This window comes from Serinus canaria, chromosome 5 (assembly GCF_022539315.1).
Source record: "Serinus canaria isolate serCan28SL12 chromosome 5, serCan2020, whole genome shotgun sequence".
Classification (NCBI taxonomy): domain Eukaryota; kingdom Metazoa; phylum Chordata; class Aves; order Passeriformes; family Fringillidae; genus Serinus; species Serinus canaria.
Window position 1 is genome coordinate 61,144,662 of NC_066319.1, and position 26,542 is coordinate 61,171,203.

General features: G+C 48.0%; 1 protein-coding gene and 1 long non-coding RNA gene across 2 annotated transcripts in view; one reads left to right on the plus strand and one right to left on the minus strand.

Moving 5' to 3' along the window:
- MDGA2 (MAM domain containing glycosylphosphatidylinositol anchor 2) overlaps positions 1–15,750 on the plus strand; it is a 209,427-nt gene extending 193,677 nt beyond the window's left edge. The window contains exons 13-17 of the mRNA XM_050975522.1: positions 2,374–2,529; positions 3,797–3,955; positions 8,460–8,590; positions 12,746–12,851; positions 13,632–15,750. Of these exons, the coding sequence (XP_050831479.1) occupies positions 2,374–2,529; positions 3,797–3,955; positions 8,460–8,590; positions 12,746–12,851; positions 13,632–13,720 (641 nt within the window). The 3' untranslated portion in view covers positions 13,721–15,750. The remainder of the gene's footprint in view (positions 1–2,373; positions 2,530–3,796; positions 3,956–8,459; positions 8,591–12,745; positions 12,852–13,631) is intronic.
- On the minus strand, positions 14,739–21,278 carry LOC127059702 (uncharacterized). Its single transcript, XR_007777758.1, has 2 exons — positions 16,689–21,278; positions 14,739–16,308 (listed from the first exon to the last, which is right to left on the minus strand). It is a non-coding gene; the product is annotated as an uncharacterized LOC127059702 (long non-coding RNA).
- Positions 21,279–26,542: the final 5,264 nt, after the last annotated feature.

Sequence of the window (26,542 nt, forward strand, 5' to 3'; positions counted from 1 at the left end):
CTCCCACTGTCCCAGGATTCTCCAAGCCCCAGTGTCCAACCCGGCCTTGGGCACTGCCAGGGATCCAGGGGCAGCCCCAGCTGCTCTGGAATTCCATCCCAGCCCCTCCCAGGCAGGAATTCCCTCCCTGGTGCCCAGAGCAGCTCCCACCATGCTGAGTTCCCAGGGAGAACCAGAATCCCACATCCTGCCCAGGTCAGCAGGGAAGGAGCTGGGCTTTGGGAAGGAATTCTCCTGGGGGATCTGAGGATGCTGATGGATTTACTGGGAACCCAAATCAGTCTGCTCCAGGTGCTGAGAGCCAAGGAGGTTTCTGGGAACTGCATTCCAGCCCTAACCTGGGTTTATAGGATTGGGTTTGGTACTGATGGTCCTGGAGGGGCACAGAATCCCAGGATGGATCAGGCTGGAAGGGACCACAGAGGGTCACTGGTGCCACTCCCTGCCCAGGGCACAGGACTGTGTCCATGTGGCTCTGGAATATCCCAGGGAGGAGACTCCAGCCCCTCTCTGGGCTCTGCTCAGGGCTGGGCACTGCCCAGGGCAGGAGCTCTGCCTCCTGTACCCGGGAATTCCTGGGATCAATCCCTGCCCGTGGCTCTGGGGCCATTGCTGGGCCTGGAGCAGAGCCTGGGTCTGCTCTGACCTCTGCACACAGGGACAGACAGACAGGGACACTCAGGGACAGACAGGGGGACACAGGCACAGCCAGGGACACTTGGGGCTGAGGCCCCTCTCAGCTGGGGCTCCTCTCCAGGCTGAGCAGTCCCAGATCCCTCAGCCTTTCCTGGGCACGGAGATGCTCCAGCCCTTCCTCATCCTCACATCCCTCCTCTGGAGCAGACCCAGGAGCTCCAGGTCCCTCCTGTCCTGCTGATCCCAGAGCTGGACACAGCACTCCAGATGTGCCCAGGGCTGAGCAGAAGGGCAGAATTTCCCCCAACCTCCTCCCTGATCCTCCCTGGACTCCTTTGGTTTCATGTTGTTCTCTGAGGGAGGGAGAACCAGGAATATTTGGAAATCACTCTGAGTCCATCCTGTGGTTTAAAGTGAAATTTCCCAGCTTATTTCTGAGCCTGCAGCATCACCTGAGTGTTGCAGCAGTAAGCTCCAGGTCCCTCTCTCCTCACTGATTAACAGGGAAGCTCCAGTGGCTTAAGTGGATTTAGAGCTCCCCAAAAGCCCAAACCTGCAAACATTTATCCACCTTCTCAGTTGAACAGGGATGAACAATCCCCCGACACCGGGGGTTTGAGTTTCTCCTACCCATGAATATAAATTGCACCCCTCCAAGCTGACACCGTGTGCAGGCAGCTGCCTTCTCCCTGGAGAAGGGAGATTTCCTTCTTTTCTCAGATAAATCAATGGACTTTGCAGAAAGAGTAAACTCAGCAGGAATTGTTCATGCATTGAAATTCAGCTTTCGCACGTTCTACTCCACGGGGCCTCGTTATGCTCTGAGTGAGAACCGAACCTCCAAGCTGGGCTTTGTTTTGGTTCCTAAATTGCAGGAGGAATTTCTCATCCCATCATCACCCAGCAGGGCAGATCACTGGCATCGCTGGGCTCTCACAATTCCATGCAGGAGAGGATCCCAGGAATCCTCCTTGGGGTTCTTGGCAATTTTCATTCTTGAGACCTGTGTGTTTGCCACTTCAAATACATCACAGGAATCTCAGGGAAAATCCAGGACATGATACAGTCACCTCTCCTTCCCGTAAGGATTCAGATATTCCTCCCAGGAAATGGTTGTGATAATCTGGTGATGGGGACTCAATTCTCCTCCCGCTGTCCCTCCATGTGCTGCAATGTCCTCATTTTTAGACATTTCCTTCATGTCTATCACAAAGCTCCTTTGCCTCATTTTAGCCACTTCCTTTTCCATTCCTATTGAAATGAGGCATAATTTTGGAGATGCCACTTGGAGATAATATTTACAATTTGAAATGCTGCTGTCTCTTATTCCTAAACCCCATTAACCCACTCCCCACATTTTCAACCCCATATTTAATATTCTATGGGAATAATTCTGCTCTGGCTTTTTAGAAATGTAAAAACAGACAACACCTCTAAAACCCACTGTATAAATATGAATATATGAGGAGGAGCTCAACAAAAAGATACAAATATAATTTCAATTTCACCAGCACAAATCAATGACCCTGGTTTTTTATTTTTCTTTTTTGGTTGTTTGGGGTTTTTTTTGTTTTTGTTTTTGTTTTTTTTTTTTGGGGTTTTTTTTGGTTTTTTTTGTTGTTTTTTTTTTGTTGAGCTTACTGCTAAAGAAAACTGTGAATAATTGACAAGGAGTTTGAAAAATAAGGATCGGATGGCAAACCTTGGCCAGTGAACTCCTGTTGTTTGTTTTGGCAGGAGAGTTCCACTGTGGCTTTGAGGACGGGAACATTTGCCTTTTCACTCAAGATGACACCGACAACTTTGACTGGACAAAACAAAGCACTGCCACGAGGGACACGAAATACACCCCCAACACGGGGCCCAACGCCGACCGCACCGGCTCCAAGGAGGGTAAGATCCAGCAGTGAGGAATGTGGGACAGGGGAACTGTCCAGGACAGGCCCTTCAGCCATTTCCTGGTCATGGAATCCCAGATGGATTGGGATAGGAAAGGATTTAAGTTCATCTTGTCCCATGGCAGGAACATGGAATCACAGAGTCGCTGGGTTGGGAGAGACCTCCAAGATCATCAAGTCCAATCATCCCAATGGTTTCCCTTTGGATTTTTCCAGGTTTTCACATGTACATTGAGATGTGTTGAAGGTCACATCCGAAGGATTTTCTTCTGTGTTGGGTGTTGTGGGCCTCATCCTAAGGGTTTCCCTTTGGATTTTTCCAGGTTTTTACATGTACATCAAGACATCTCAGGCACTGAAGGCCTTATCCCAATGATTTCCCTTTGGATTTTTCCAGTGTTTTCCATGTTCATCAAGACATCCCAGGTGTTGAGGGCTTCATGCTAAGGATTTCCATCTGTGTAGTGTTGAGGGCCTCATCCCAATGGTTTCTCTTTGGATTTTTCCAAGTTTTTCATGTACATCAAGACATCCCAGGTCTTGAAGGCTGCATCCCACTGGTTTCCCTTTGGATTTTCCAGGTTTTCCCATGTACGTCGAGATGTCTCAGGCACTGAAGGCCTCATCCTAAGAATTTCCCTTTGGATTTTTCCAGAGTTTTTCATGTACATCAAGACATCCCAGGTGTTGAGGGCCTCATCCCACTGATTTCCCTTTGGATTTTCCAGGTTTTCACGTGTACACAGATGCTGAGGGCCTCATGCCAATGGCTTCCCTTTGGATTTTCCAGGTTTTTACATGTACATTGAGACATCCTGAGTGTTGAGGGCCTCATCCCAATGAATTCCCTTTGGATTTTCCCGGTTTTCACATGTACGTCGAGATGTCTCAGTGCTGAAGGCCTCATCCCAATGGTTTCCCTTTGGATTTTTCCAGGGTTTTCCATCAACACATCCCAGGTGTTGAGGGCCTCATGCTAAGGATTTCCATCTGTGTAGAGTGCTGAGGGCCTCATCCCACTGGTTTCCCTTTGGATTTTCCAGGTTTTTACATGTACATCCAGACATCCCAGGCACTGAAGGCCTTATCCCAATGGTTTCCCTTTGGATTTTCCAGGTTTTTACATGTACATCCAGACATCCCGGGCACTGAAGACCTTATCCCACTGGTTTCCCTTTGGATTTTCCAGGTTTTTACATGTACATCCAGACATCCCAGTGGTTGAGGGCCTCATCCCACTGGTTTCCCTTTGGATTTTCCAGGTTTTTACATGTACATCGAGACGTCCCGGCCCCGGCTGGAGGGGGAGAAGGCTCGACTCGTCAGTCCCGTTTTCAGCGTCGCTCCCAAAAATCCCTACGGAGCCACCAACACGGCCTACTGCTTCAGCTTCTACTATCACATGTATGGACAGCACATAGGTGAGAGAAAGCCAATTCCTCTGGGAAAAATAGCTGGAAAAAATTCCTCTTGTTTGAAGGAAAAGCATGGGAAGAGCGCCAGGTCTCTCTGAGAGCTCAGGGAGGTGCTTGAGGGCATCCAAATTGTGGAAATATTCCGTTTTCCACTAATCAGGGATTTGTTGGAAGGAGGAATTTCCCTCGTGCAGCTGGGAAGTGTTTCCTGCATGAGTGGGGGTTTGGGCAGGGAATTGCATGGGAATCCCGTCGATCTGAATGGGAATTTTAGGGCCTGGCAAGGGAAAAGTTGATTTTAACAAGGATTTGTGCTGATTCTAACGGGATGTTTTAGGAATTCCTGAGTAGAGTCAGGATCAGGCGGGAAGCAGCAGCATTCTTCAGGTGTTTCTTGTGGAAAAGTCATGGAAAAATTGCTGTAAAGCCACAGGTATTTGGATTTTCAAGGCGTATCTCTGAGTTTTTTCAGCATTTCTGGCTGGATTCAGGATCAGGCAGGGAGCAGCAGCATTCCTCATGCATTTCCCATGGAAAACTCATGGAGAACTGGCTCTAAAGCCACAGGAATTTGGATTTCCGAGGGGTATCTGTGAGTGTTTCAGGCATTCCTGATGGATTTGGGCAGGGAGCAGCAGCATTCGTCATGCATTTCCCATGGAAAAGCCATGGAGAATTGGCTCTAAAGTCACAGGAATTTGGATTTTCAGGGAGTATCAGTGAGTGTTTTAAGCATTCCTGATGGATTTAGGATCAGGCAGGGAGCAGCAGCATTCCTCATGTGTTTCATGTGGAAAAATCATGGAGAATTTGTTCAGAAGCTGCAGGAGTGTGGATTTTAAAAGGATATCTGTGAATGTTTTAGTTGTTCCTGACTAAATTCAGGCAGGGAGCAGCAACATTCCTCATGCATTTCCCATGGAAAAGCCATGGAGAATTTGCTCACAGGCTGCAGGAATACAGATTTTTAAGGAGTAAGTTTGAGTATTTTTGGCATTCCTGACTGGATTCAGGATCAAGCAGGGAGCAGCTGCATTCCTTTGGTGTTTCACCTGGAAAAGTCATGGAGAATTTGCTCTAAAACTGCAGGAATATGGATTTTTCAAGGAGTATCTGTGAGTGTTTTAGCGTTCCTGATGGATTCAGGATCAGGCAGGGAGCAGCAGCATTCCTCATGTGTTTCTCATGGAAAATTCATGGAGAATTTGCTCACAGGCTGCAGGAATACAGATTTTCAAGGAGTAAGTTTGAGTATTTTTGGCATTCCTGACTGGATTCAGGATCAGGCAGGGAGCAGCAGCATTCCTCATGTGTTTCTCATGGAAAATTCATGGAGAATTTGCTCTAAAGCCACATTCTAAAGTAATCTGGATTTTCCAGGAGTATCTGTGAGTGTTTTAGGCGTTCCTGATGGATTTGGGATCAGGCAGGGAGCAGCAGCATTCCTTTGGTATCTGCGAGTGTTTTAGGTGTTCCTGGCTAAATTCAGGCAGGAAGCAGCAGCATTCCTTTGGTGTTTCACCTGGAAAAGTCATGGAGAATTTGCTCCAAAACTGCAGGAATATGGATTTTCAAGGAGTATCTGTGAGTGTTTTGAGCATTCCTGATGGATTCAGGAGCAGGCAGGGAGCAGCAGCATTCCTCATGTGTTTCTCATGGAAAATTCATGGAGAATTTGCTCTAAAGCCACATTCTAAAATAATCGGGATTTTCAAGGAGTATCTGTGAGTGTTTCAGGCATTCCTGATGGAATTCAGGAGCAGGCAGGGAGCAGCAGCATTCCTCATGCGTTTCATGTGGAAAAGTCATGGAGAATTTGCTCTCACAAATTCTGCAGGAATTTGGATTTTCAAAGGGTACCTGCCAGTCTGTCTTTAGTCCTGCCTCTTTCAACACCCACATTTAATTTCTTTCAGTGGTACAGAAAATTAAAAAAAAAAAAAAATTGAAATATAAGAGCCCAAACAACAAAAATCCGACTGCTGGAAGTCCCTTTTCGGGTTTCTGGGTGCTCTCAGTGTGCCAGGAGTTTTTCCAATGTCAGAGTGACCTGGTTTGGTGTATTTTTATCCCTATTTCAAGGGCAGACTCATCCTCCCAGAGAGTTCTGGCTCTTGCTTAGTCCGAGCTCCCCCTGCCCCCAGGCTGAGCTCAGATTTTAAGCAGAGCAGACAAGAGCACTCAGGTCGGGATTTTTTTTCTCTCTGTGCTGCAGGAAGGTGGATGCAGCTCCAGGTTGGAATTCTCCTGGCTCTGTGCTGGGTTTTTTATTGGAAGGAAGGGATTCAGCCACTCCATGATGAGAGAAAATACAGAAATTGCAAAATGTGGTCAGATTCTGGTCGTTTATTTGCGGTGTGTTATGAAGGACAAATTACAAACATCAAGGGTCAAAGGATGTTTCTGTATTCCAAAAGTGTTCTAAAAGTTTTATTCTAATTCTTATTATTCTTCCTTTTAATTGCTATTAATAAATTTTTCTTTATACCCTTTTAAAGTTTTAAACCTACTTTGCCTTTCTCCTAATCCCACCTCACAGCAAAAGAAAGTAAATTAGTAATTAAATTAAACCCCCACACTCATTAATACATTAACCAAAAAATCTCAAATTAACAAACCAAAACCACCACACGTATAAATATAGAAATGAATAGAAATAAATAGAAATAATGTAATAAATATAGATATAAGATACTAGATATAAGTACTATACGATATAAGATATCAGATATAAGATAACTATAACATATAACTATAATATAAATATAAATCATAAATATAATATAAATATAACTATAAATATAAATATAAATATAAATATAAATAAATATAACCAACATGAAATAAATAAAATATAAATATAAATAATTGGAGGAGGGATGAGGCCGAGCAGCATTCCCAGCCCTGTTCCCAACACCTGGGCTGGGCTAAAGGAATCCCTTTGCAATCCCTTTCTGGTTTAGGCTTTTCCCTGCTTTGTGTGGAGGCAGAGCCAGACTTTCCCCTCCAGATCCCATTTCCTTTGTGCCCATTCCCTGCATTCCAGGGGGGATCACAGAGCGGCTCCTGATTCTCCCTTCCCAGCTCCTTCAGAGAAGATGGATGATCCCATTCCAGACCCATTCCAATCCCATTCCAGTCCCATTCCAGACCCATTCCAGTCCCATTCCAATCCCATTCCGATCCCATTCCGATCCCATTCCAGTCCCATTCCAATCCCATTCCAATCCCATTCCAGTCCCATTCCAATCCCATTCCAATCCCATTCCAATCCCATTCCAGTCCCATTCCAATCCCATTCTGATCCCATTCCAGTCTCATTCCAATCCCATTCCAATCCCATTCCAATCCCATTCCAGTCCCGTTCCAGTCCCATTCCAGTCCCATTCCAATCCCATTCCAATCCCATTCCAGTCCCATTCCAGTCCCATTCCAATCCCATTCCAGTCCCGTTCCAGTCCCATTCCAGTCCCATTCCAGTCCCATTCCAGTCCCACTCCATTCCCATTCCAATCCCATTCCAGTCCCATTCCAGTCCCATTCTCCACCCTGGTGAAAAGGCCATCAGGGGAATATTTCCTCCATAAACCTCCAGCCTGATGTTTTCCAAGGCTCCAAGTCTGGCTTTTGCTGGAAATAAGAACTGTTCCTGAGCAGGTGCAGATCCGAGAGCCTTCCTTGGAATTTTTGGGATCTGCTGTGCCAGGCATCCCAAAAAACGCTGCTCCTGTGGGAATCTGGCTGTCTGAAAGTCTCGGATTAGGAGAAATACCCTGAATTTACAGAGCACAAAGAGGCCCCAGTGCCCCACAGGCCTGCAGACAACCGCGGTGGCAAACAGCACCAAAACCCCCAAATCCTGTGGATTAATGGATCCAGAGAAATGAAATTTGTTATTTTTTGGTGCTCCATGAGATTCTGGTTCTGTCCATGCCTGCAGGTGACCCTGGAGTCAAAAATTCCTGCGCTGGCAATGGTGGCAAAAATGTCTGTGGGCAAAGGTGCAGCTCTGGGGGTTTTCCTGCACAGGGAGGGATTTTGGAGGTTTTTTTGAGCTCAGAGGGTGTTGTTGTCCTCCAGAAATATTCCCAAGGGCATCGGGTCTCTCCCTGAGATGGATCTGCCAGGTTCTGGGGAGCTCCAGGAGTTCAGCAATGGGCAGAGGAAAGCTGGGCAGGTTTAACAAGCAAGAACTCAGCACAAAACAACCAAATTGCTGATTTTGCCCTGGAGAAGGAGGTCTAATGCCAATTTCTTGATGTAAGCCACAGAAAATTCCTTCTTGCCTGCTTTCCCTGGAAATTTCATGCCTTGCCTGGGCTGCAGGATGGGTGCTCAGTTCCCCTCTGCTGGCAGTTCCCATCACCACTTCCCAGCATTCCCGAATTTAAAAGGTTTTGAATTTATGCCAGGAAACTTCCACACCTCAAATCCATGGAGAACAGGTGAGGAGGGTGCTGCAGCATCCAGGCAGAGCCTTCCCAACTCCAGTTCTCCTGCTGTTTTCCAGGAAGTTTGAACGTTTACCTGAGGCTCAAAGGCCAGACTGCCATAGAAAACCCCTTGTGGTCCTCGAGTGGGAATAAGGGACAGCACTGGAACCAAGCCCGGGTGAACATCAACCCCCCCACCTCATTCCAGGTAAGGCTGGCACCTCCAGGAACTGGGAATTCAGGGCTGGGAGGGAGACTGGGAATATTGACCCTTTCCTTTGGGATTTCCAGCTCTGGAGGCTGCTCATGGACAGAGCAGCTTTCCTTGAGCACCACAGAGCTCAGGAATGCTTGAACCCAAAACACTTCCCAGCTTCCCAAAGATGCTGGGAGTGATTCCAGCAGGTTTTGATTTCAGATTAGCAAGTGGAATATAAAATTATTCGCTGGGAGAAATGACTTGGGGCCCCTGTGTTAGAGGTTTCTGGAAATGCCTGGATTTTCTGTGGGAAATGAATGATCTGGGAGCAGGAGACACAGGGAGTTGTGACAGGCTTTTCACACATTTCCTGCTGGGGTTGACAGGGAGGTGCTGATGGACCTTTAGGGGCAGTTCCCAGGCACACTGGGAGCTGGTTGGAACTGGAACACTCCCAAAAAAGCAGCTGCTGCCAGCAGGTCCTGCTGTGGGTGAGGCTGGGAATGTCCTCGGGAATGTGGGAGTCAGGAGCCGTGCCCTGAGTGCAGGGCTCTCCTCTGAGCCCTCTGTCACTTCCAGCTCTCCTAGGGGAGAAAATGTATTTTTGGGAAAAATGTCACAGGCTGGTTTGGGTTTGAAGTGACCTTGAATCCCATCCCATTAAATGCTATTTATGCATCCCATCCCAAAATCCACCATCCACCATCATCAATCCATCCCATCCAGCATCCCACCCATAAGCCCATCCCACCAGCCCATTCAATCCTACCATCGCCATTCCAGTCCCCATCCCATTCAAATCCCATCCGCCATGTAATTCCCATCCCAGTCCACCATCCCATCTCATGTCACATCCCATCCCATCCCATCCCATCCCCCATCCCATCCCATCCCATCCCCATCCCATCCCATCCCATCCCATCCATCCCATCCCATCCCATCCCATCCCATCCTATCCCATCCCATCCCACTCCTATCCTATTCCACAGCTCCCCCTATCCCAGGGTGCTCCAGGCCCCAGTGTCCAACCTGGCCTTGGAAGATTCCTTCAGCGCAATTCCAAACTGCTCTCCTAAAAATTGGCATCAGGTTCCACTTCCTTCATTTTCATGGAATTCCTGATCCTGACCCTTTGTTTTCATTTCCATGAGAGGCATTGGCAGGAGGGAAATGGTTTGGTCTGTGGGATTGCAGAGCAGTTCCAAGGATGGGAATCAGAGGAAAACTGAGGCAGAAGGAGATGTGAAATACAGTGGGACATGAGAGAGCTGGGAATGTTCCCCTGGAGAGGAGAAGGATCCATGGAGAGCTCAGAGCCCCTGGCAGGGACTGGAGGGGCTCCAGGAGAGCTGGAGAGGGACTGGGGACAAGGGATGGAGGGACAGGAGCCAGGGAATGGCTCCCAGTGCCAGAGGGCAGGGATGGATGGGAGATTGGGAACTGGGAATTCCTGGCTGGGCTGGAATTGCCAGAGCAGCTGGGGCTGCCCCTGGATCCCTGGCAGTGCCCAAGGCCAGGCTGGACACTGGGACACCCTGGGACAGTGGGAGGTGCTCCAGGCTGGGAGTGTGGGAGGTTTGATGGGAACAAAGTGTCAGGAATGGGGAGAAGAGGAATTGCAGAGCTCAGGAACTCTCAGAGCCCAGGCCAGGCACAGAAATTCAGAGTGGTTGAGTTTTTCGTTGATGAAGTCGGGATAAATCCAAGAATCCTGAAGAGTGAAGGAGAGAGAAGGGATTTAATATCTGAACATAAGAAATGCCCTGGGAAAGGGAAGGAAGAGATGGATTTGAGGGGGTTTTGGAGACCTGGGAAAGGCTTTAGAAAAAATCAGGCAAGAATCAAACCCTTGGGCAGGGAAATGCAAAAGATTTGGCAGCAGCAATCCAGAGGAGTGGAGGAGGGAGATTCCAAAGGGAAGCTCCTCTCCTTGTCTTTCACCTTTTACATTGTTGTGTTTAAAGGTTTCAGCATAAAGTAAATGTAAAGCTCTGACCAAATATAACAAATAAATGTCAGAACTCTTGGAGCCTTAAATTATCTTTTTTTTTTTTTTTTAGCATCTTTTGCATCACAGCAAATTTTATTTTCCATTTAGGAGTGTAAGTAGGAAGGAATATAAAAGCTCCAAGTTGAATTTAAGGAGAGGGAATTGAAGTGAATCTTTGCAGTAAAACACTGCAGTGATGTGGAAATTAAAACTTTTTATGGGGTAATTTATAGAGGTAAAAGATTTTATACCTTGTCAGTCCCTGTGATATAGAACAAAGCTTTTGTTGTGAGGATCTGGGGGGACTGCAGTGCTTTAAATCTCAAAAAGGGCATAAATCCAGCTCAGATATTCAATATTTTTAAAGGATGAACACCCCAAAAATAGAGGGCCCCAAAAAGAGAGGAACACATTGGTTCTGTCCTCCAGAAAATGTCAATTTTAGTTCAGGTTTGAGCAGCAGGACATGGTGATGGTGTGAAGGACTGGGATTGGATTTATTGCTAATTTAGGATCTAAATATTGCAGTATGCAAATAAAAAAATTCCTGGATTTACCACCAAGGATTGGGATCAGCAGGTCCTGGTCCCTCCTGTTTGGGTCAGTGCCAGCCCCTCGTTGTGGGGCTCAGCCCACCCAGATTTGGTCACTTTGTGTCCAGAGAATTCCAGCACCAGCAGGATGGGCTGGGAACATCCAGGTCTGCAGCCTTTGGCCCTGCAGGATTCCCAATCCCAAATCCCAAATCTCTGGTGGAGCTACTTTGGGATTTATCTCCGTGTTTGAATGATCTCAGGGCTTTCCCAAAGGGAATATTCCCAGTTTTCAGGCTGGAGGTGTCCCTGACAGGGGGGATATCAGGAGACCAGTTTGTCCCAGTTTGCCCCAGTTTGCCCAGTCTCCAGCAGCATTTTAACCCCATTTTGAGGTCGACGTGCACCAAACTGAACCCTCTCATCTCCCCACTTTTGGGGGTGTTGATGACACCCTGAAACCCCTCCTGCACCTCCCACCTGGTGGGATTGTCCTGGGACACCCCAAGTGCCCGGCAGGGACAGGGAGCAGGGTGGGGGGGGCACACGGGGGAGGTGAAAATCTGCCTGGAATTCTGTGGAAAAGTCAGAGAATCCAACACTGGTTTGGGATGGAAGGGATTAAAAATCAACTCATTCCACCCCTGCCGTGGGCACGGACACCTTCCATATCCCAGGCATATCCCAGCCCTGTCCAGTCCGGCCTTGGACATTCCAGGGATGAGGCAGAAGCTGACTCCCCTCAAAACACTCAGGATTGGCCTTTTAGGATCATAATTCCATTCCATCAGGAGCAGAGTGACCTTTCCTGTACCCCCTATTCTCCAGTTTGATGCAGTGTTTTTAACAACAGCTGTCCAAAAGCATAATAGGGTTTTTTTTCGGGATACTGATAGGGAATTCTGCTCAATTGGCACCTCCTGCCCATCCCTGGGAGCTGCAGGCTGGGCTCTGCTCCGTGCCCTGCCAACTCCTGTGCTGTGATTTGTTCTGAGTGTGGACCAACCCCTCTCTGAGGGCCACCGAAATCACTGCCAAATGCAGCTTTTAATTAAATGCTGCCTGTTGTGTTTGGACAGGGCCCTTTAGGCTGGAAATTGTTTTCCATTGTCAGGAAAAATTGGACTTTCAACTCCACTGATTGGTGTTGTTCCTGCTGCCAAGGAGCAGGGGCTGGATTTTGGGGGAGGAGAGGTTTTCCTCTCGAGATCCAGGCACGATTTCCTCTTCCAGCAGTTTGGTTTCAGACAAGGAATATTGGAGAGAAAAGTACCAATAGGACTTTAAAATCCCAGTCATCCACTCAGCAGAGGTTGAAGTTCATCTTAAATTGGAGTAAAATCTCAACTGTGTCTCTCACTGTGATAAAACTCATCCCAATTCCCCTGAAAAAACATTCCTAGATGGAATCAAAGTTTCTAAACCTAATGAGAACCCACATGTGGGGAAAAATAGATCCTGGTGCGGAATTTACTTCCACAGCCTGAAATTAGACACTTGCATGTCTTAATTTGAAGAAAAGTCCTTTCTTTTCATGCTGGTTTCGATTTTAAGATCTGATCTTTGGACATTTTTTATTTATCCCCCTCTGCTCCGCTGGATGTTTTCAATTTACCACCCTCTGGTCTTCCTTTTTCCCAGCTCATCTTTGAAGGGATCCGTGGCCCTGGAATCGAAGGGGACATTGCTATTGACGATGTGTCCATTGTGGAAGGAGAGTGCATGAAATCAGACCAACCGGCCAACAGTAAGCGCCCCTTCCCCACAATTCCTTCCTGCTTTTCCACTTCCCAAATGGATCTTTTCCAGCAGAGCAATCCCTGCTTTGGTTCAGTTGGGAGGTTTGGAGTGGAATGTTGTCCTGGGGAATGCTTTGCTCAGGTGCTGGATGGGTGTGAGGCAGAGGTGGTGGGTGAGGTTGGGCTGGGTTTGAGACGCTCAGGCAGATAAAACAACAACAAAACCATGTCCAGGGGGCCCAAAAAATGTGGAATCCATGGACATCGCTGCTGTGATTCCCTGAGGGCTCTGTCTCACCCCCCACCCTGTGTGTGCATTAAAACAGAGGTAACTACACAGCCAGGTGGATTTTCATCCCAGTTCCTGCCCTATCCCATTGGTGAGGGTTGTCCTTGTCCCCTCGTGCTGGGAGGTGACTTTGGAACGCTGTAGTAAAGGTGAGGGGGTGTCGCTATGGAACACAAAAACACAGGCGCACACCGCTGCTCTCAAGGTGAGGAGCAAAAGGGAAGTTTATTTTCTGGCTCTAACATTTATGGTTTTCTAAAAGTGACAATGGATTGGAGGGTGACAGTGCCACCTCTCCAATGACACTGAAAAAACCAACAGTCTATCAAATTTTTCCTCTTCTATAAAAGAATACAAAACAATGTGTTATTTACAGGAAGTGTGTGAGAAAGTTCTCTACAAGAATGTCGACAACAAAAAACTTAAAAAATCTTAAAAGATCAGGGCGACAAGGGGGTGTGGGCGCCTTTTTAATTCTGTTTTCCTCCCCTTTTTGCAGATCTACGATCAGGTGCTGTCGGGCCATTAGCACATATACGACTTCTCCCACTCCTCATCCTCATGTCTGTCTTAAGTCATCAGAGGTGACCTTATCCTGGCAGAGGCTACAAAAGATTCACCAGGCACTGGCATGAAGAAAGAGTCTTTGTAAAATGGACATTTCCAAACAAACTACCAAAGATTCCTCCACTGACTGACTCGAAAGTTAAATAAATACGTAAATAAATAATTTAAAAAAATTTTAAAAAAAGCAGATTAAGAAAGCACTGGGGACTTGAAAAGGCATCACGGGAGTGGAACTCACTAAGAACCAAGCTTGAGACCGAGATCTGGCCCAAGTAAGGAAGAGACCTTCAGGTGCTTTTGTGGTCACTGATGAATTCAGCATCATCTGGTTGAACTCTCGGCAAAGAGCTCTAGAAACCCTTGTCAAAGCACAAAGTCATGGCTGGTTTTGTTTCAAATGAATCGTTTGCTTGTTACCATGGAAACCGAATGGCCTGCCAAAAAAAAAAAAAAGAGGAAGGAGAGAGAGAGAGGAAATACAAACACAGAGAGAGAGAGAAACACCTCACTGTAAACAGGGTACGTGAAGAGCTGGCGTTCATTTTCCCTTCCCGAAGGTTTTCAGCGTAGAGTTAAACAAATGTCGGCCCTTTCTACTTCGGCTGTCACCTCCCCTTGAGGACAACCCGGAATCGGAGCTGTTTGCAGACATTCCCGTTTCATTCCTCACGGCTCTGCTTGGTGACTGTGTGCTGTCTCCTTTTGCATGCATTCCCACCCAGGCTGTGCCACCTGGGCTTACATTTGTCACAGGCTTCCCTGGGAGTTTGCTCGCGGCCGCTGGAAGATCCCTCTCCCCTCCCCACCGGAGTCATCAGCTCTACGGAAGTGAAGAAACCAAACCACCGTCTTTTATAAATTGCCATGGAAACCAAGTGCCTTCAATGAAACAAGCCTGATTTCAAAAAAAACAAAAAGACAAAAAAACCGAACAAAATATATATATATATATATATATATAAATATATATATATAAAAAATAAAAAAAAAAGATAATAAATGTAATAACGATGATTTCAACGCGGAAGCTTTGCACCGCTGAAAACGTGGGCTGTGCAAAGTCTTTTCTAAACAAACTCTGGAGCCTGGGTGTGCAGGCAAGGAGACGGAGCCGCTTCTGGAGAAGGATGGATGGACCTAAGCTGCTGTGGAAAGCCTTTGGGATGAGATCCGTGCTGTGTGACCTTCCAGACAGCCTTGGCCTTTCAGCTTCTTATCCATTCGGAACAGCTCCCGGCGGTGCTGCCCACGGGAGCAGCACTTCTTGTTGTCGTTGTCGTCGTCGTTTCAGGTTCTCCAGTGGGTCAACCAGAGGAACAAAGGTGGTTCAGACACACACTTGGTGCAGAAGGTGGTGAAACACAGGATGATTTTCTTACTCTCCCCCTCCGTTGGGATGGCTCCCGACATCTGGAGCTCCGGACGCTCCGAGGGGGCTCTGCCTCTGCCCCGGAGCCAGACTTGGTGCAGAGGGCGAAAGATTATTTTGTTATTGTAGCGAAATTCAAAAAAACAAACAAACAAGAAAAAAAGTATAAAAAAAAAAAATTAAAAATAATCCACTTTTACAAGGAAAAAAAAAATAAATAAAAGCTGTACAAAATGGGTTCGAGCTACCCGAACACGTGCCGGTTTTCCACTGCATTGTAAAGTTCCCTTCCAGTTGGTTATGAAATTTGAAGACCTTTTTCCTTAAATTAGCTCAGCTTTTAACTTCATTTAAAAAAAAAAAAAGACTTTTGTCTAAAGAAGAGTATTATTATTATTATAATTATAATAATTATTATTATTATTATTCTGTGTTCTCTCGACACCCTAGGATTAAAAGCAAAACCTGATATGCAAATAATTGGAGTACAAACGTGAAAACAAACAAAAGATGAGTATAATAATTGCAAATATGAGTATAAAAAGCACAACGAGATGCAGTAAAACAATGACAAGGCTTGATTTTTTTTATTCTGTAGAGAAATGTTTGTGCAAATTCAGTAATTCCACTGAAGAGATAATTTTCCAGCTCTGTTCAATAAAGCCTCTTTCCAGGTAAGGCAGCCCCGTGGTGCGTGTGTTTGTTGAGACGCTGGCAGGGCTTTCCTTGGTCAGCTGGAGTTGTACTGGTCCAAACTGGTGGTGCCTGGGGGCTGGAGCATTCCCAGGATGCTCCTGGCTCCCTGGATTTTAGGCATTTTTGGTGTCTTTAGGTTCCTCTGCTTGGAAAACGGTGGGAGCTCCCAGTCAGGACATTTTCAGAGAATCCCAGGATGGTTTAGGTCGGAAGGGACCTTAAAGCTCATCCCTGGAATCATGGAATATTCTGGACTGGAGGGGACCTGCAGGGATCATCGAGTACAAATCTGAACTGAATGGTCCCTGCAGGGATCGAACCCACAACCTTGGGGTTATCAGCACCTTGCTCCGTTTGGAAGAAAGTGGGAACTCCAAGCCTGGATGGACCGTGGGGTTTGGAAGATGGTGGGAACTCCAAGCCTGTATGGACCATGGGGTTTGGAAGATGGTGGGAACTCCAAGCCTGGATGGACCGTGGGGTTTGGAAGATGGTGGGAACTCCAAGTCTGGATGGACCGTGGGGTTTGGCAGATGGTGGGAAGCTCCAAGTCTGGATGGACTGTGGGGTTTGGAAGATGGTGGGAAGCTCCAAGTCTGCATGGACCGTGGGGTTTGGAAGATGGTGGGAACTCCAAGTCTGGATGGACCATGGGGTTTGGAAGTGGTGGGAGCTCCAAGCCTGGATGGACTGTGGGGTTTGGAAGTGGTGGGACTCCAAGTCTGCATGGACCGTGGGGTTTGGAAGTGGTGGGAGCTCCAAGCCTGGATGGACCGTGGGGTTTGGAAGTGGTGGGAGCTCCAAGCCTGGATGGACTGTGGGGTTTGGAAGTGGTGGGAGCTCCAAGCCTGGATGGACCGTGGGGTTTGGAAGTGGTGGGAGCTCCAAGCCTGGATGGACCGTGGGGTTTGGAAGTGGTGGGACTCCAAGTCTGGATGGACCGTGGGGTTTGGAAGATGGTGGGAACTCCAAGTCTGGATGGACCGTGGGGTTTGGAAGTGGTGGGAGCTCCAAGTCTGGATGGACCGTGGGGTTTGAAAGAAAGTGGGAAGCTCCGAATTTGGATGGACTGTGGGGTTTGGAAAACAGTGGCTCTGATCCTGATGGACCTTGGGGTATGGAAGATGGTGGGAACTCTGAGCCAGGTGGCCTGTTGGGTTTGGAAGATGGTGGAAGCTCCAAATTTGAATGGACTATGTGGCTTGGAAGTCAGTGGGAATTCTGAGTCTGATGGACTGGGGGATTTGGAAGACTGTGGGAGCTCCAAGTCTGGATGGTCTGTGGGGTTCAGATGACAATGGGAACGCAGAGTCTGATGAACTGTGGGGTCTGGAAAGTGGTGGGAACTCTGAGTCTGGATGGTGAATAGGGTTTGGAAGAAAGTGGAAGCTCCAAATCTGGATGGACCATGGGATCTGGAAGAAAGTGGGAGCTCTGTGTCTGGATGGACTGTGGGGTTTGGAAGATGTTGGGAATTCTGAGTCTGGTGGCCTGGGGGATTTGTAACTCTTGAATCTGGATGGACTGAGGTGTTTGACACCCTTAACACAAATCCCCAAATTTCCCATTAGATGCTCTGGATTTGAACTGTGGATAGATGGATGGATGGAGGATCAGGTCAGGCACGGTGACACCCCAAGGCAGATTTTTTTTGGAGGTTGGTGTGTCTTGGAACCCAGGATCCAAACCTTGCCGTGCATCTTCCCATGGATGTCTCCTGAGAGCCACAGAGCTGAGGGGTGATCCAAGATGCTTCTCCATGGGTGATTTTGGCAGGACTCTCCTTGGAAGGGCTGGATCTCCTGGGAGCCAGACTGACAGTCTGTCCGTCATTTCCACAGAATCCCAGAAGATTTTGGTGGGAAGGGACCTTAAATCTCATCCTATTCCAACCCCACAGGCAGGGACACCTTCCACAGACCAGGAAGGAAAGGAAAACAGGAAGCATTCCACTGCCTTTAAAATACTTCCCTGCTTCCCTCGAATTCCCTGGAAAATCCAAACTGAACCTTAGATACCCATTGGAGATGAACTTCCCAGGCAGAGCTCTGGCTGCAGGGCTGGTGGTGGTGGCATGATGGGAACTCTGTGGGAAGTTGGGATTTGGGAAGTGCCCTGTGATTCCTCTTTGATAAAGGAACAGGAGATCCTGCTCCATTGTTTAGGTGCCAAGCTAAAACTGCAGGCTGAAATCCATCTTTCCCTCTTTCCATTTGGATTTTCCATTCTCTCTCTCCCATGGAATATTTGATAAAGAATTTTGATCGACAAAGACCACAGATGTCTTTTTTCAGGGCAGAATAATCTGAGTGTCCTGAAAATCCCAGGTTTTTGTGGGAAAGGAACTGTATTCCCATGCCTGTTCCCATTTTACTCTGGGGCGCAGGAGGTGCTAAGAAAAGCAGGATTTCTCTTCCAAATGTTGATTGTAGGAGTAGTTTTATCTTCTTTTACATTCCCAAAATAAAGCACCGAAAAGGAAATGGGATTTTACTCCAGGCCATGAACAAGAAGAACAAATTGAGACATGAATTTCCTGCTCTTGGTTTTTATTTTACGTTACATTTTGGACTGAAAATGGATGTGAAAATGTTGGATCAGCCATCAAAGGCAGATGGAACTGACAGTTCCCTGGAATTTGAAACCCCTCTGATTCAGTTCTGGGGTATCCAACCTTGAAATGTCCTTGATGGATTTTTAAAATGGACATCAAATACTGAATTGAGCAGCAATGAAGTCCTGGGATGTTGGGAAAAGTGTCTGGGTTTGATGGGCTGGCTGCAGGAATTATCTGGCTGTTCCCAAAGCAGAGGAGGGTGGAGCACAGGATAAGTTTTCCAGGTTTTTTCAGTTCTTTCTCAGGCTGATCTGGGAGCACAGGGATGGCACCGGAGGACTTCACTTTTTGTTTCGCAAAGCACAGGGAATGTGAAATCATGGAATCGTGGAATTATGGAGTAGTTTGGGTGAAAGGGACCTTAAATCCCACCCAGTGCCACTCCTGGATGGGGGGGCAGGGACACCTCCCACTGTCCCAGGCTGCTCCAAGCCCCAGGGTCCAACCTGGCCTTGGACACTTCCAGGGGTCCAGGGGCAGCTTCTCTGGACAACCTGAATTCCACAAAAAATCACGAAACACTCGGATCTCACCGTGCTACCAACCCACCTCTTCTCCAGCCTGGCCTGGATCCTGGATGGGACAAAAGGAGGGATAAAAACATGGATTAGAAGGGAGTAAACCCATTCCAGTGACACCATGGATGCACAGTTAGGATTTGAAGGCCAGAAATGCCTGGGAATGTGAAATTTCCTTTTATTTTGGGACAGGAACTGCTGGTTCCTCCTAAAGTGATGGAGCTGCATCTTCCAGCCCCTGCAAGCCCCAGGCTCCACTGATCCCAGATTCCTGCTGCATCCACCATGGAGATGGAATAATCAGTTTTGGGGTGATTGGGATCCACAAACTTTAAAACAAAGTCAATCTTCAACTTCTTGTTCATTCTCTCTTTTCCTGCCTAGGCAGGGCAGTGAATTCCCTCTGTAGGGAGAAGTTGAGGCAGAAGGATCTGATTTTTTTCCATGCTGAGTGGAAGAGTCATTCCTGGTTTTATTCTGGGAGAGTTTACCCACTGGGAATGGTTTTTTTGCATATATATAAGGGTAATTGAAACTCTCTTCCTCCCCCAGAAGTGTGTGATCCATCAGGAAAATGGCTTTTTGGAGCATTTCCATTAAAAAAAAAAGGCTCCAGTTTGGAGTTACAAGCACTCCCTGCCTCTCCCATGCTAATAAAGAGATTTGGAACCATCTGGAATAATTCTTGGATTTTCCCATAAAACTATCAAAAGCTATAAAAAAGGTTATTTTTACATTTCAGGGTTTTTTTTATGGAAAATGAGCAGCACTGCAGGAATGTTCTCCCCTTTTTACCTGCTCCACCACGATTCCAGTGTCAGTCAGCACAGAGGGAATGAAACCATTGGATTATCCCTTGTGCAAAGGAATTTAGGGACCTGCAGCTCCTGCAATCCCACATTCCTGGGATTTACAGTGTGCAGAAGTTTTCCTGTCGTCTGTCCCTGACTGTGTCACCCCCAGATCCCACGGGAATGTTGGTGCGGGCAGGGAATTGTGCTCTGTATGATAAAAGAGAGGAGAGATCATCAACCCAAACCCAGGGAAATTGGGATTGTACATTCTGCTCTATTTTGTTTTCCTTTGGATCTGTCAGACTGGGGAGCTTGTGTTCAACACATCCCAGAATCCCAGGGTGGTTTGGGTTGGAAGGGACCTTGAATCCCATCCAGTCCCACCCTTCCATGGGCAGGGACTTTCCATTATTCCAGTTTCTCCAAGCCCATCCAGCCTGGCCTTGGATATTTTGTGTGACTTTAAAACTCAAGTGAGAACAGACTGAGGGAGTCAGCAGAGGACTCGATGGACTCCGTAGGTCTGAGGAGAAATTCCCTCTTCCCCGAGCACCCCTCCTCAAATTCCCTAAAACATCCCAGTTCAGCCATGATCCACCCGTCATTTCCCACTGGGAGCACCGTAATGGATCTATGGAATCATTTAGGTTGGGAGTTAGCTCCAAGGACATCGAGTCCAGCCATGCCCCAGCACAGCCAAGGCCACCACTGGCCCATGTCCCCAAGTGCCACATCCACAGGGCTCTGAAATCCCTCCAGGAACGGGAATTCCCTGCTGCCCTGAGCAGCACCTGGCAATGATAAAATCCATCTCAGATTCCCGAGGAGAAACTGAAACCTAAATAGGATCATTTGTGCTCCCTCTGGATGGGTCGGGATGGATGGGATGGATGGATCTGTGCCTCTCCTGCCTGGCTCCTCTGTGACACACTCAGGTTGGATGTCACCTTAAGGGACTATGACAAGTGATTTACAACTGATTTCCTTCCTTTTCCAGTCTCTGTACGATTTTATTTTCCCATTGAGAAGGAGACTGGAATGTTGAGTGCTTGGACAAGTGAATCTTGAGCTTTGCTCAATGCCAAGGTCGTGGCTACAGCTGGAGAAACATTCCTGCCAATCCCTTGGGATCCAGGATTTGAGCAGGCAACTTTCACCTTCCACAGATGGGAGGGGAAAATGGGATCATTGCAACAACCACACCTGAGGAATTTTTGGACGGATACGACCACAGAAGGGGTTGGAGAAACACAAATTCTTGAGAGCAAGGATGAAGAGCCTCAGCACCTTCTCAGGAACGCTCAGACCTGCTGCACGCTCCAGCTGCAAAGGGGACAAACGTGGTGTTTGTGTCTGTAAATACCCTATAAATACCTGTAACTGGATGTATTTAATGTAAATAGCATTACCAGGACATTTTAACGATCTCCACTCCTGTACAGAACCCAAACTTGCTCTCTTATTTTCCTACACCCCCACTGTAGATTGATTTTTGGGTCATTGTTGGGTCTGTATCTGGTTGAGTTCCAAACTGCTCTCACTTTTACCTCAAGGGTTTCATGTTCTTTATGTACATTTTATAAAGAAAAAAGAAACCACTCTGGATTTTTGGGTACCTCTTCCATTGCCAGCAGTATTTTCTGTCCTTTCCAGTGTTTTCTGCTCCCGGATCCACCGGGATGAAGGGGAGGGATGGGGTTTGGGGGGGGAATATTCCTCATTCCATCTGTCCCTGCCTTCCTGGGAGGTGTGAAAATGTGGGAATCTGTTTCCCTATCCTTCCACTTCTTGTTAAGTATGGAAAGGTCTTAATTAGAGCAGGAAGAGGCTGGGCCACTCTCTCCCCTACTGCGGCCAATCCTTCCCTTGACTGGTCCCAGCAGAGTTTTTCCAGCTTCATGGGCAGTTGAGGGTCGAAATCCTTTTCTTTGGCTTCCATAATTCCCATTTAATCCCTGGGAAGTGACCAAAAATGAAGATGTGTGTGCCCAGAGCAGGACGATCCCCAGAACTCCTCCTGTGCCATGTGGGAATAGAGGGATGGACACACGGAGCTCTCACAGCCTGGATCACTGCATGGTGATCCCAAATTTCTCCTGGTTGTTGGATACATGCTCCAGGGTGGAGAGTGCCTGTCAGGACTTTGAGGGCTGACATCCATTCTCTGCTGCAGGCATGGCCTGAGTATTCCTGGTCTTGTCCAGCTCTCCTACTGGAACTAAACCTTAAAATCATGGAATTGTTTATGTTGGAGAAGCCCTCTGGATTATGGAATCCAACCATTCCCTAGCACTTCCAAGGCCACCCCTGCCCCGTGCCCTCAAGTGCCACATCCACAGGGATTTAAATCCCTGCAGGGATGGGGACTCCACTCCTGCCCTGTGGTTCCACCCTCTCCGTGAAGAAATTTTCCATAACAGACAAATGAAACCTCTGGCCCAGCCTGAGGCCGTTCCCTCTGCTCCTGTCCCTGTTCCCTGGAGCACAGCCCGACCCCCCCGGCTGTCCCCTCCTGGCAGGAGCTGGGCAGAGCCACAAGGGCCCCCTGAGCCTCCTCTGCTCCAGGCTGAGCCCCTTCCCAGCTCCTCAGGAATTCTCCAGCCCCTTCCCAGCTCCTCAGGAATTCTCCAGCCCCTTCCCAGCTCCCTCAGGAATTCTCCAGCCCCTGCCCAACTCCCTCAGGAATTCTCCAGCCCCTTCCCAGCTCCTCAGGAATTTTCCAGCCCCTTGCCAGCTCCCTTCCCTTCTCCACACACTCTCCAGCCCCTCCACATCCTGTACCTGGGGATCCCAAATCTGTCCCCAGCACTGGAGGTGCCCCAGCAGTGCCAGCTCAGGGGACAATCACCAGCCCTGCTGCCACCCCAGCGCTGGCACAGCCCAGGTGCCACTGTCCCTGTTGGTCTGTGTGGGGACGAACCCCCCCAGAACCCTTCAGGATTCTTTCTGCGGGTGAAACGAGACCTTGGAAATGAAAACACACTTTGTTCCTTGTGCTGTTTTCCCGTGTTTCCTTGTTTCCTGTTTTCCCTGCCCCTTTCCACCATGGGAATGGCCTCCAAGATGTCCCACCATGGAAATGGCCTCCATGATTTCCCACCATGGAAATGGCCTCCAAGATGTCCCACCATGGAAATGCCTCCATGATTCCTCACCATGGAAATGGCCTCCATGATGTCCCACCATGGGAATGGCCTCCATGATTTCCCACCATGGAAAATGCCTCCATGATTTCCCACTATGGAAATGGCCTCCATGATGTCCCACCATGGGAATGGCCTCCATGATTTCCCACCATGGAAAATGCCTCCATGATTTCTCACCATGGAAATGGCCTCCGTGATTTCCACCATGGAAATGGCCTCCATGATTTCCCACCATGGAAATGGCCTCCATGATTTCCCACCATGGAAATGCCTCCATGATTCCTCACCATGGAAATGCCTCCATGATTCCTCACCATGGAAATGGCCTCCATCATTTCCCACCATGGGAATGGCCTCCAAGATGTCCCACCATGGAAATGGCCTCCATGATTTCCCACCATGGAAAATGCCTCCATGATTTCCCACCATGGAAAATGCCTCCATGATTTCCCACCATGGAAAATGCCTCCATGATTCCTCACTATGGGAATGGCCTCCATGATGTCCCGCCATGGGAATGGCCTCCATGATTTCCCACCATGGAAATGGCCTCCATGATTTCCCACCATGGAAATGGCCTCCATGATTTCTCACCATGGAAATGCCTCCATGATTTCCCACCATGGAAATGGCCTCCATGATTTCCCACCATGGAAATGGCCTCCATGATTTCCCACCATGGAAATGCCTCCATGATTTCCCACCATGGAAAATGCCTCCATCATTTTGCTGATTGGATTGGTGACATCCTGTGGAAAATCATGGAGGCCTTTTCTGTGATGGAAAAGGGCAGAGAAAACAGGAAACAAGGAAAAACGGGAAAACACCTGTCAGTGTGACCACACATCCAGAGGGATTCCTGAGGGAAAACTCAAGAGTTCCCAGATGAGTCTTGTTCTCCACAGGTGGTCACAAACAGCAACACGCTGGAATTTACACCTTAAAAAAGAGGAACTTTCCCATCTCCTATTTTTCAGCCTAAAATGTCCCATTATCCCATTGGATCTCGCAGCCTGAAGTCATTCCACAGGCCATTATCCCATTATCCCTGGGATATTCAGTGATGGAGATCTTTCTTCATCCCATTGATCTGCTCCACTTTCCCTCACGGAAATTGGATTTTGGCTCCACACTGGACCTGGAAGAGACCCCAGGGCACATCCCATGGATATGAGCCCAGCCTGTGTTATCCATATTCCTGCTGGAATCACAGAATCCCTGAGGGTTTGGGTGGGGAAAGACCTTAAAGCTCAGCTTGCCCGTGGGCAGGGACCCCTTCCGCTATCCCAGGTTGCTCCAAGCCCCGTCCAATTACAACAAACAGAATTTTTTCTGTCCCTTGGAGTTAAATAAATTGGATTTACACCCCAAGACTTGAACCTCGCTGTTCCCACCCCACCCACTTCCTAAAGATTTGTGGAAGTTGGGCCACACAAACATCTCAGCAAAAAAAGATTTTGGCCTTGCTTTCCTAAAAACTTCCAAGCCAAACCAGAATTATCCAATCTGCCTTTGGGACAGATTTTAACAGATTTTTGGGAACTTTGTATGCAGAACCAGGACCAATTTGGGATAAAATGAGCTGGGATTGAGCCTGGCCAGAAAAATGCCTGGATGAATCAATTCCTGCTCCTAATCCATTGGTTATTTTTGTGGAGTTAAAATACTCCTGCTCTCTGGATGCAGCACTGCCAGGACTGTCAGATTTGTCTCCTTAGGGAATATTTTTTATTCCTGTTGGAGGTTTTCTCGGCACATTGCTTATTTTTTTTTTTTTTTAATTTTTTTTTTTTTTGCTGCCAGGAGGCCAGGGGTGTATTTGCAAGGATTAAAGGATTACTGGAGTGGCTCCAGGCCTTTCCTAATCCCCATTGTTCCCTCTAATCCCACCCCAACACAATGCTTCTCTCACATTGCTTAATTATGCGGTGAAAATTAATAAAAAATAGCTGTAAAATGACATTTTGAGGAGGGATCTTAATCCCGGTTTCTTTGGGATGCAGCAAAAATTTGTACTTTTGCTGTGTTCAGTAATCCTTGACATTTCCAGCCTAATTCCTCAGGGAACAAGGATTACAAAACCTCCTGGGACCTGATTTGTGCAGGATCTCAGGCCTTTCATTTTAACAAACCTTGGGATGTGTGTCCCATTTCCCAGGGGCTGGAAGGGCAGCTGGGATCAAAAGAACGATTTGGAGCTGGGGTGGGTTTTTTTGGGAATGAGGCACTGGATAAGGGATTTTTTTTCCTGCTTCCTAGGGGATGTGAGTTCGTAGGGAATATTTCCTGAGTGGGGAGGATTTTTAGTGGTCACCAAAAATCCAGGCAGGAAAAATGCTTGGAGAAGGGGCTCATGGTTTAGGATTTGCCCCTGGATCTCTGGAAGGGTCCCAGGCCAGGTTGGACAGGGCTTGGGACAGTGGAGGGGTGGGATGGGATGGGATGGGATGGGATCCATGGGATGGGATCCATGGGATGGAATGGGATGGGATGGGATCCATGGGATGGGATGGGATGGGATGGGATGGGATGGGATGGGATGGGATGGGATGGGATGGGATGGGATGGGATGGGATGGGATGGGATCCATGGGATGGGATCCATGGGATGAGATGGGATCCATGGGATGAGATGGGATGGGATGGGATGGGATCCATGGGATGGGATGGGATGGGATGGGATGGGATGGGATGGGATGGAATGGGATGGGATCCATGGGATGGGATGGGATCCATGAGATCAGATGAGATTTAACGTCCCTTTGAACCCAAACCAGTCTGGAATTCTAAGGAATGCCCTGAAAATGCCAAAAGCTCCAATCCTGCCATACCTGAATTGAGGGATATTAAGGAACAGTGGCCATGGAAAGGTGAGAATCCCTTGGAATTTTATTATCATTTTCCCTTTTTTTTTTTTGCCTCCAGCCTCCTGGAATCAGCGCCCAGCATCCATCAGGAGCTGAGGATCAGGCACTGCTAATTACACTGCTAATGAGGTGCTAATCAGGCACCCCAATGACTCCAGTGCCACCCCATGCTCCAGAATCCTGGCAGGGCTCCTGCTCCAGGGATTTTCTGCCTTTGGCATCTGCATGGAGAGCGGGGAAGGGACATGGGAAGAGTTCAAAGAAATTTTGCACCTGGAGGGACAAAATCAGGGCTGAAGAGGAGGAACTGAGAGGGGTCTGGGAAATTTGGGAGGGTCTGGAATGGGTGTGGGAATGATTGTCCATGTTTCCCACAATCCAGAAGGAATCCCTCAGCTGTAGAATAACTTTTGTTCCCAAGTTTGCCTCAATGGACAGCACAAACCATGGCCCTCTGCAGGGCCTGGCTGCTTCTCCTGACTGATTTCCTAGAAAATCCCACAGGCAGACACCTTCCTGTATAAAATATGGAATGGAGTGGAATGGAATAGAATCATGGAATGGTTTGGATTGAAAGGACCTTAAATCCCATCCAGTTCCATGAGCAGGGACACCTCCCACTGTCCCAGGGTGTCCCAGTGTCCAGCCTGGCCTTGGGCACTGCCAGGGATCCAGGGGCAGCCACAGCTGCTCTGGCAATTCCAGCCCAGCCAGGAATTCCCAGTTCCCAATCTCCCATCCATCCCTGCCCTCTGGCACTGGGAGCCATTCCCTGGCTCCTGTCCCTCCATCCCTTGTCCCCAGTCCCTCTCCAGCTCTCCTGGAGCTCTTCCAGGC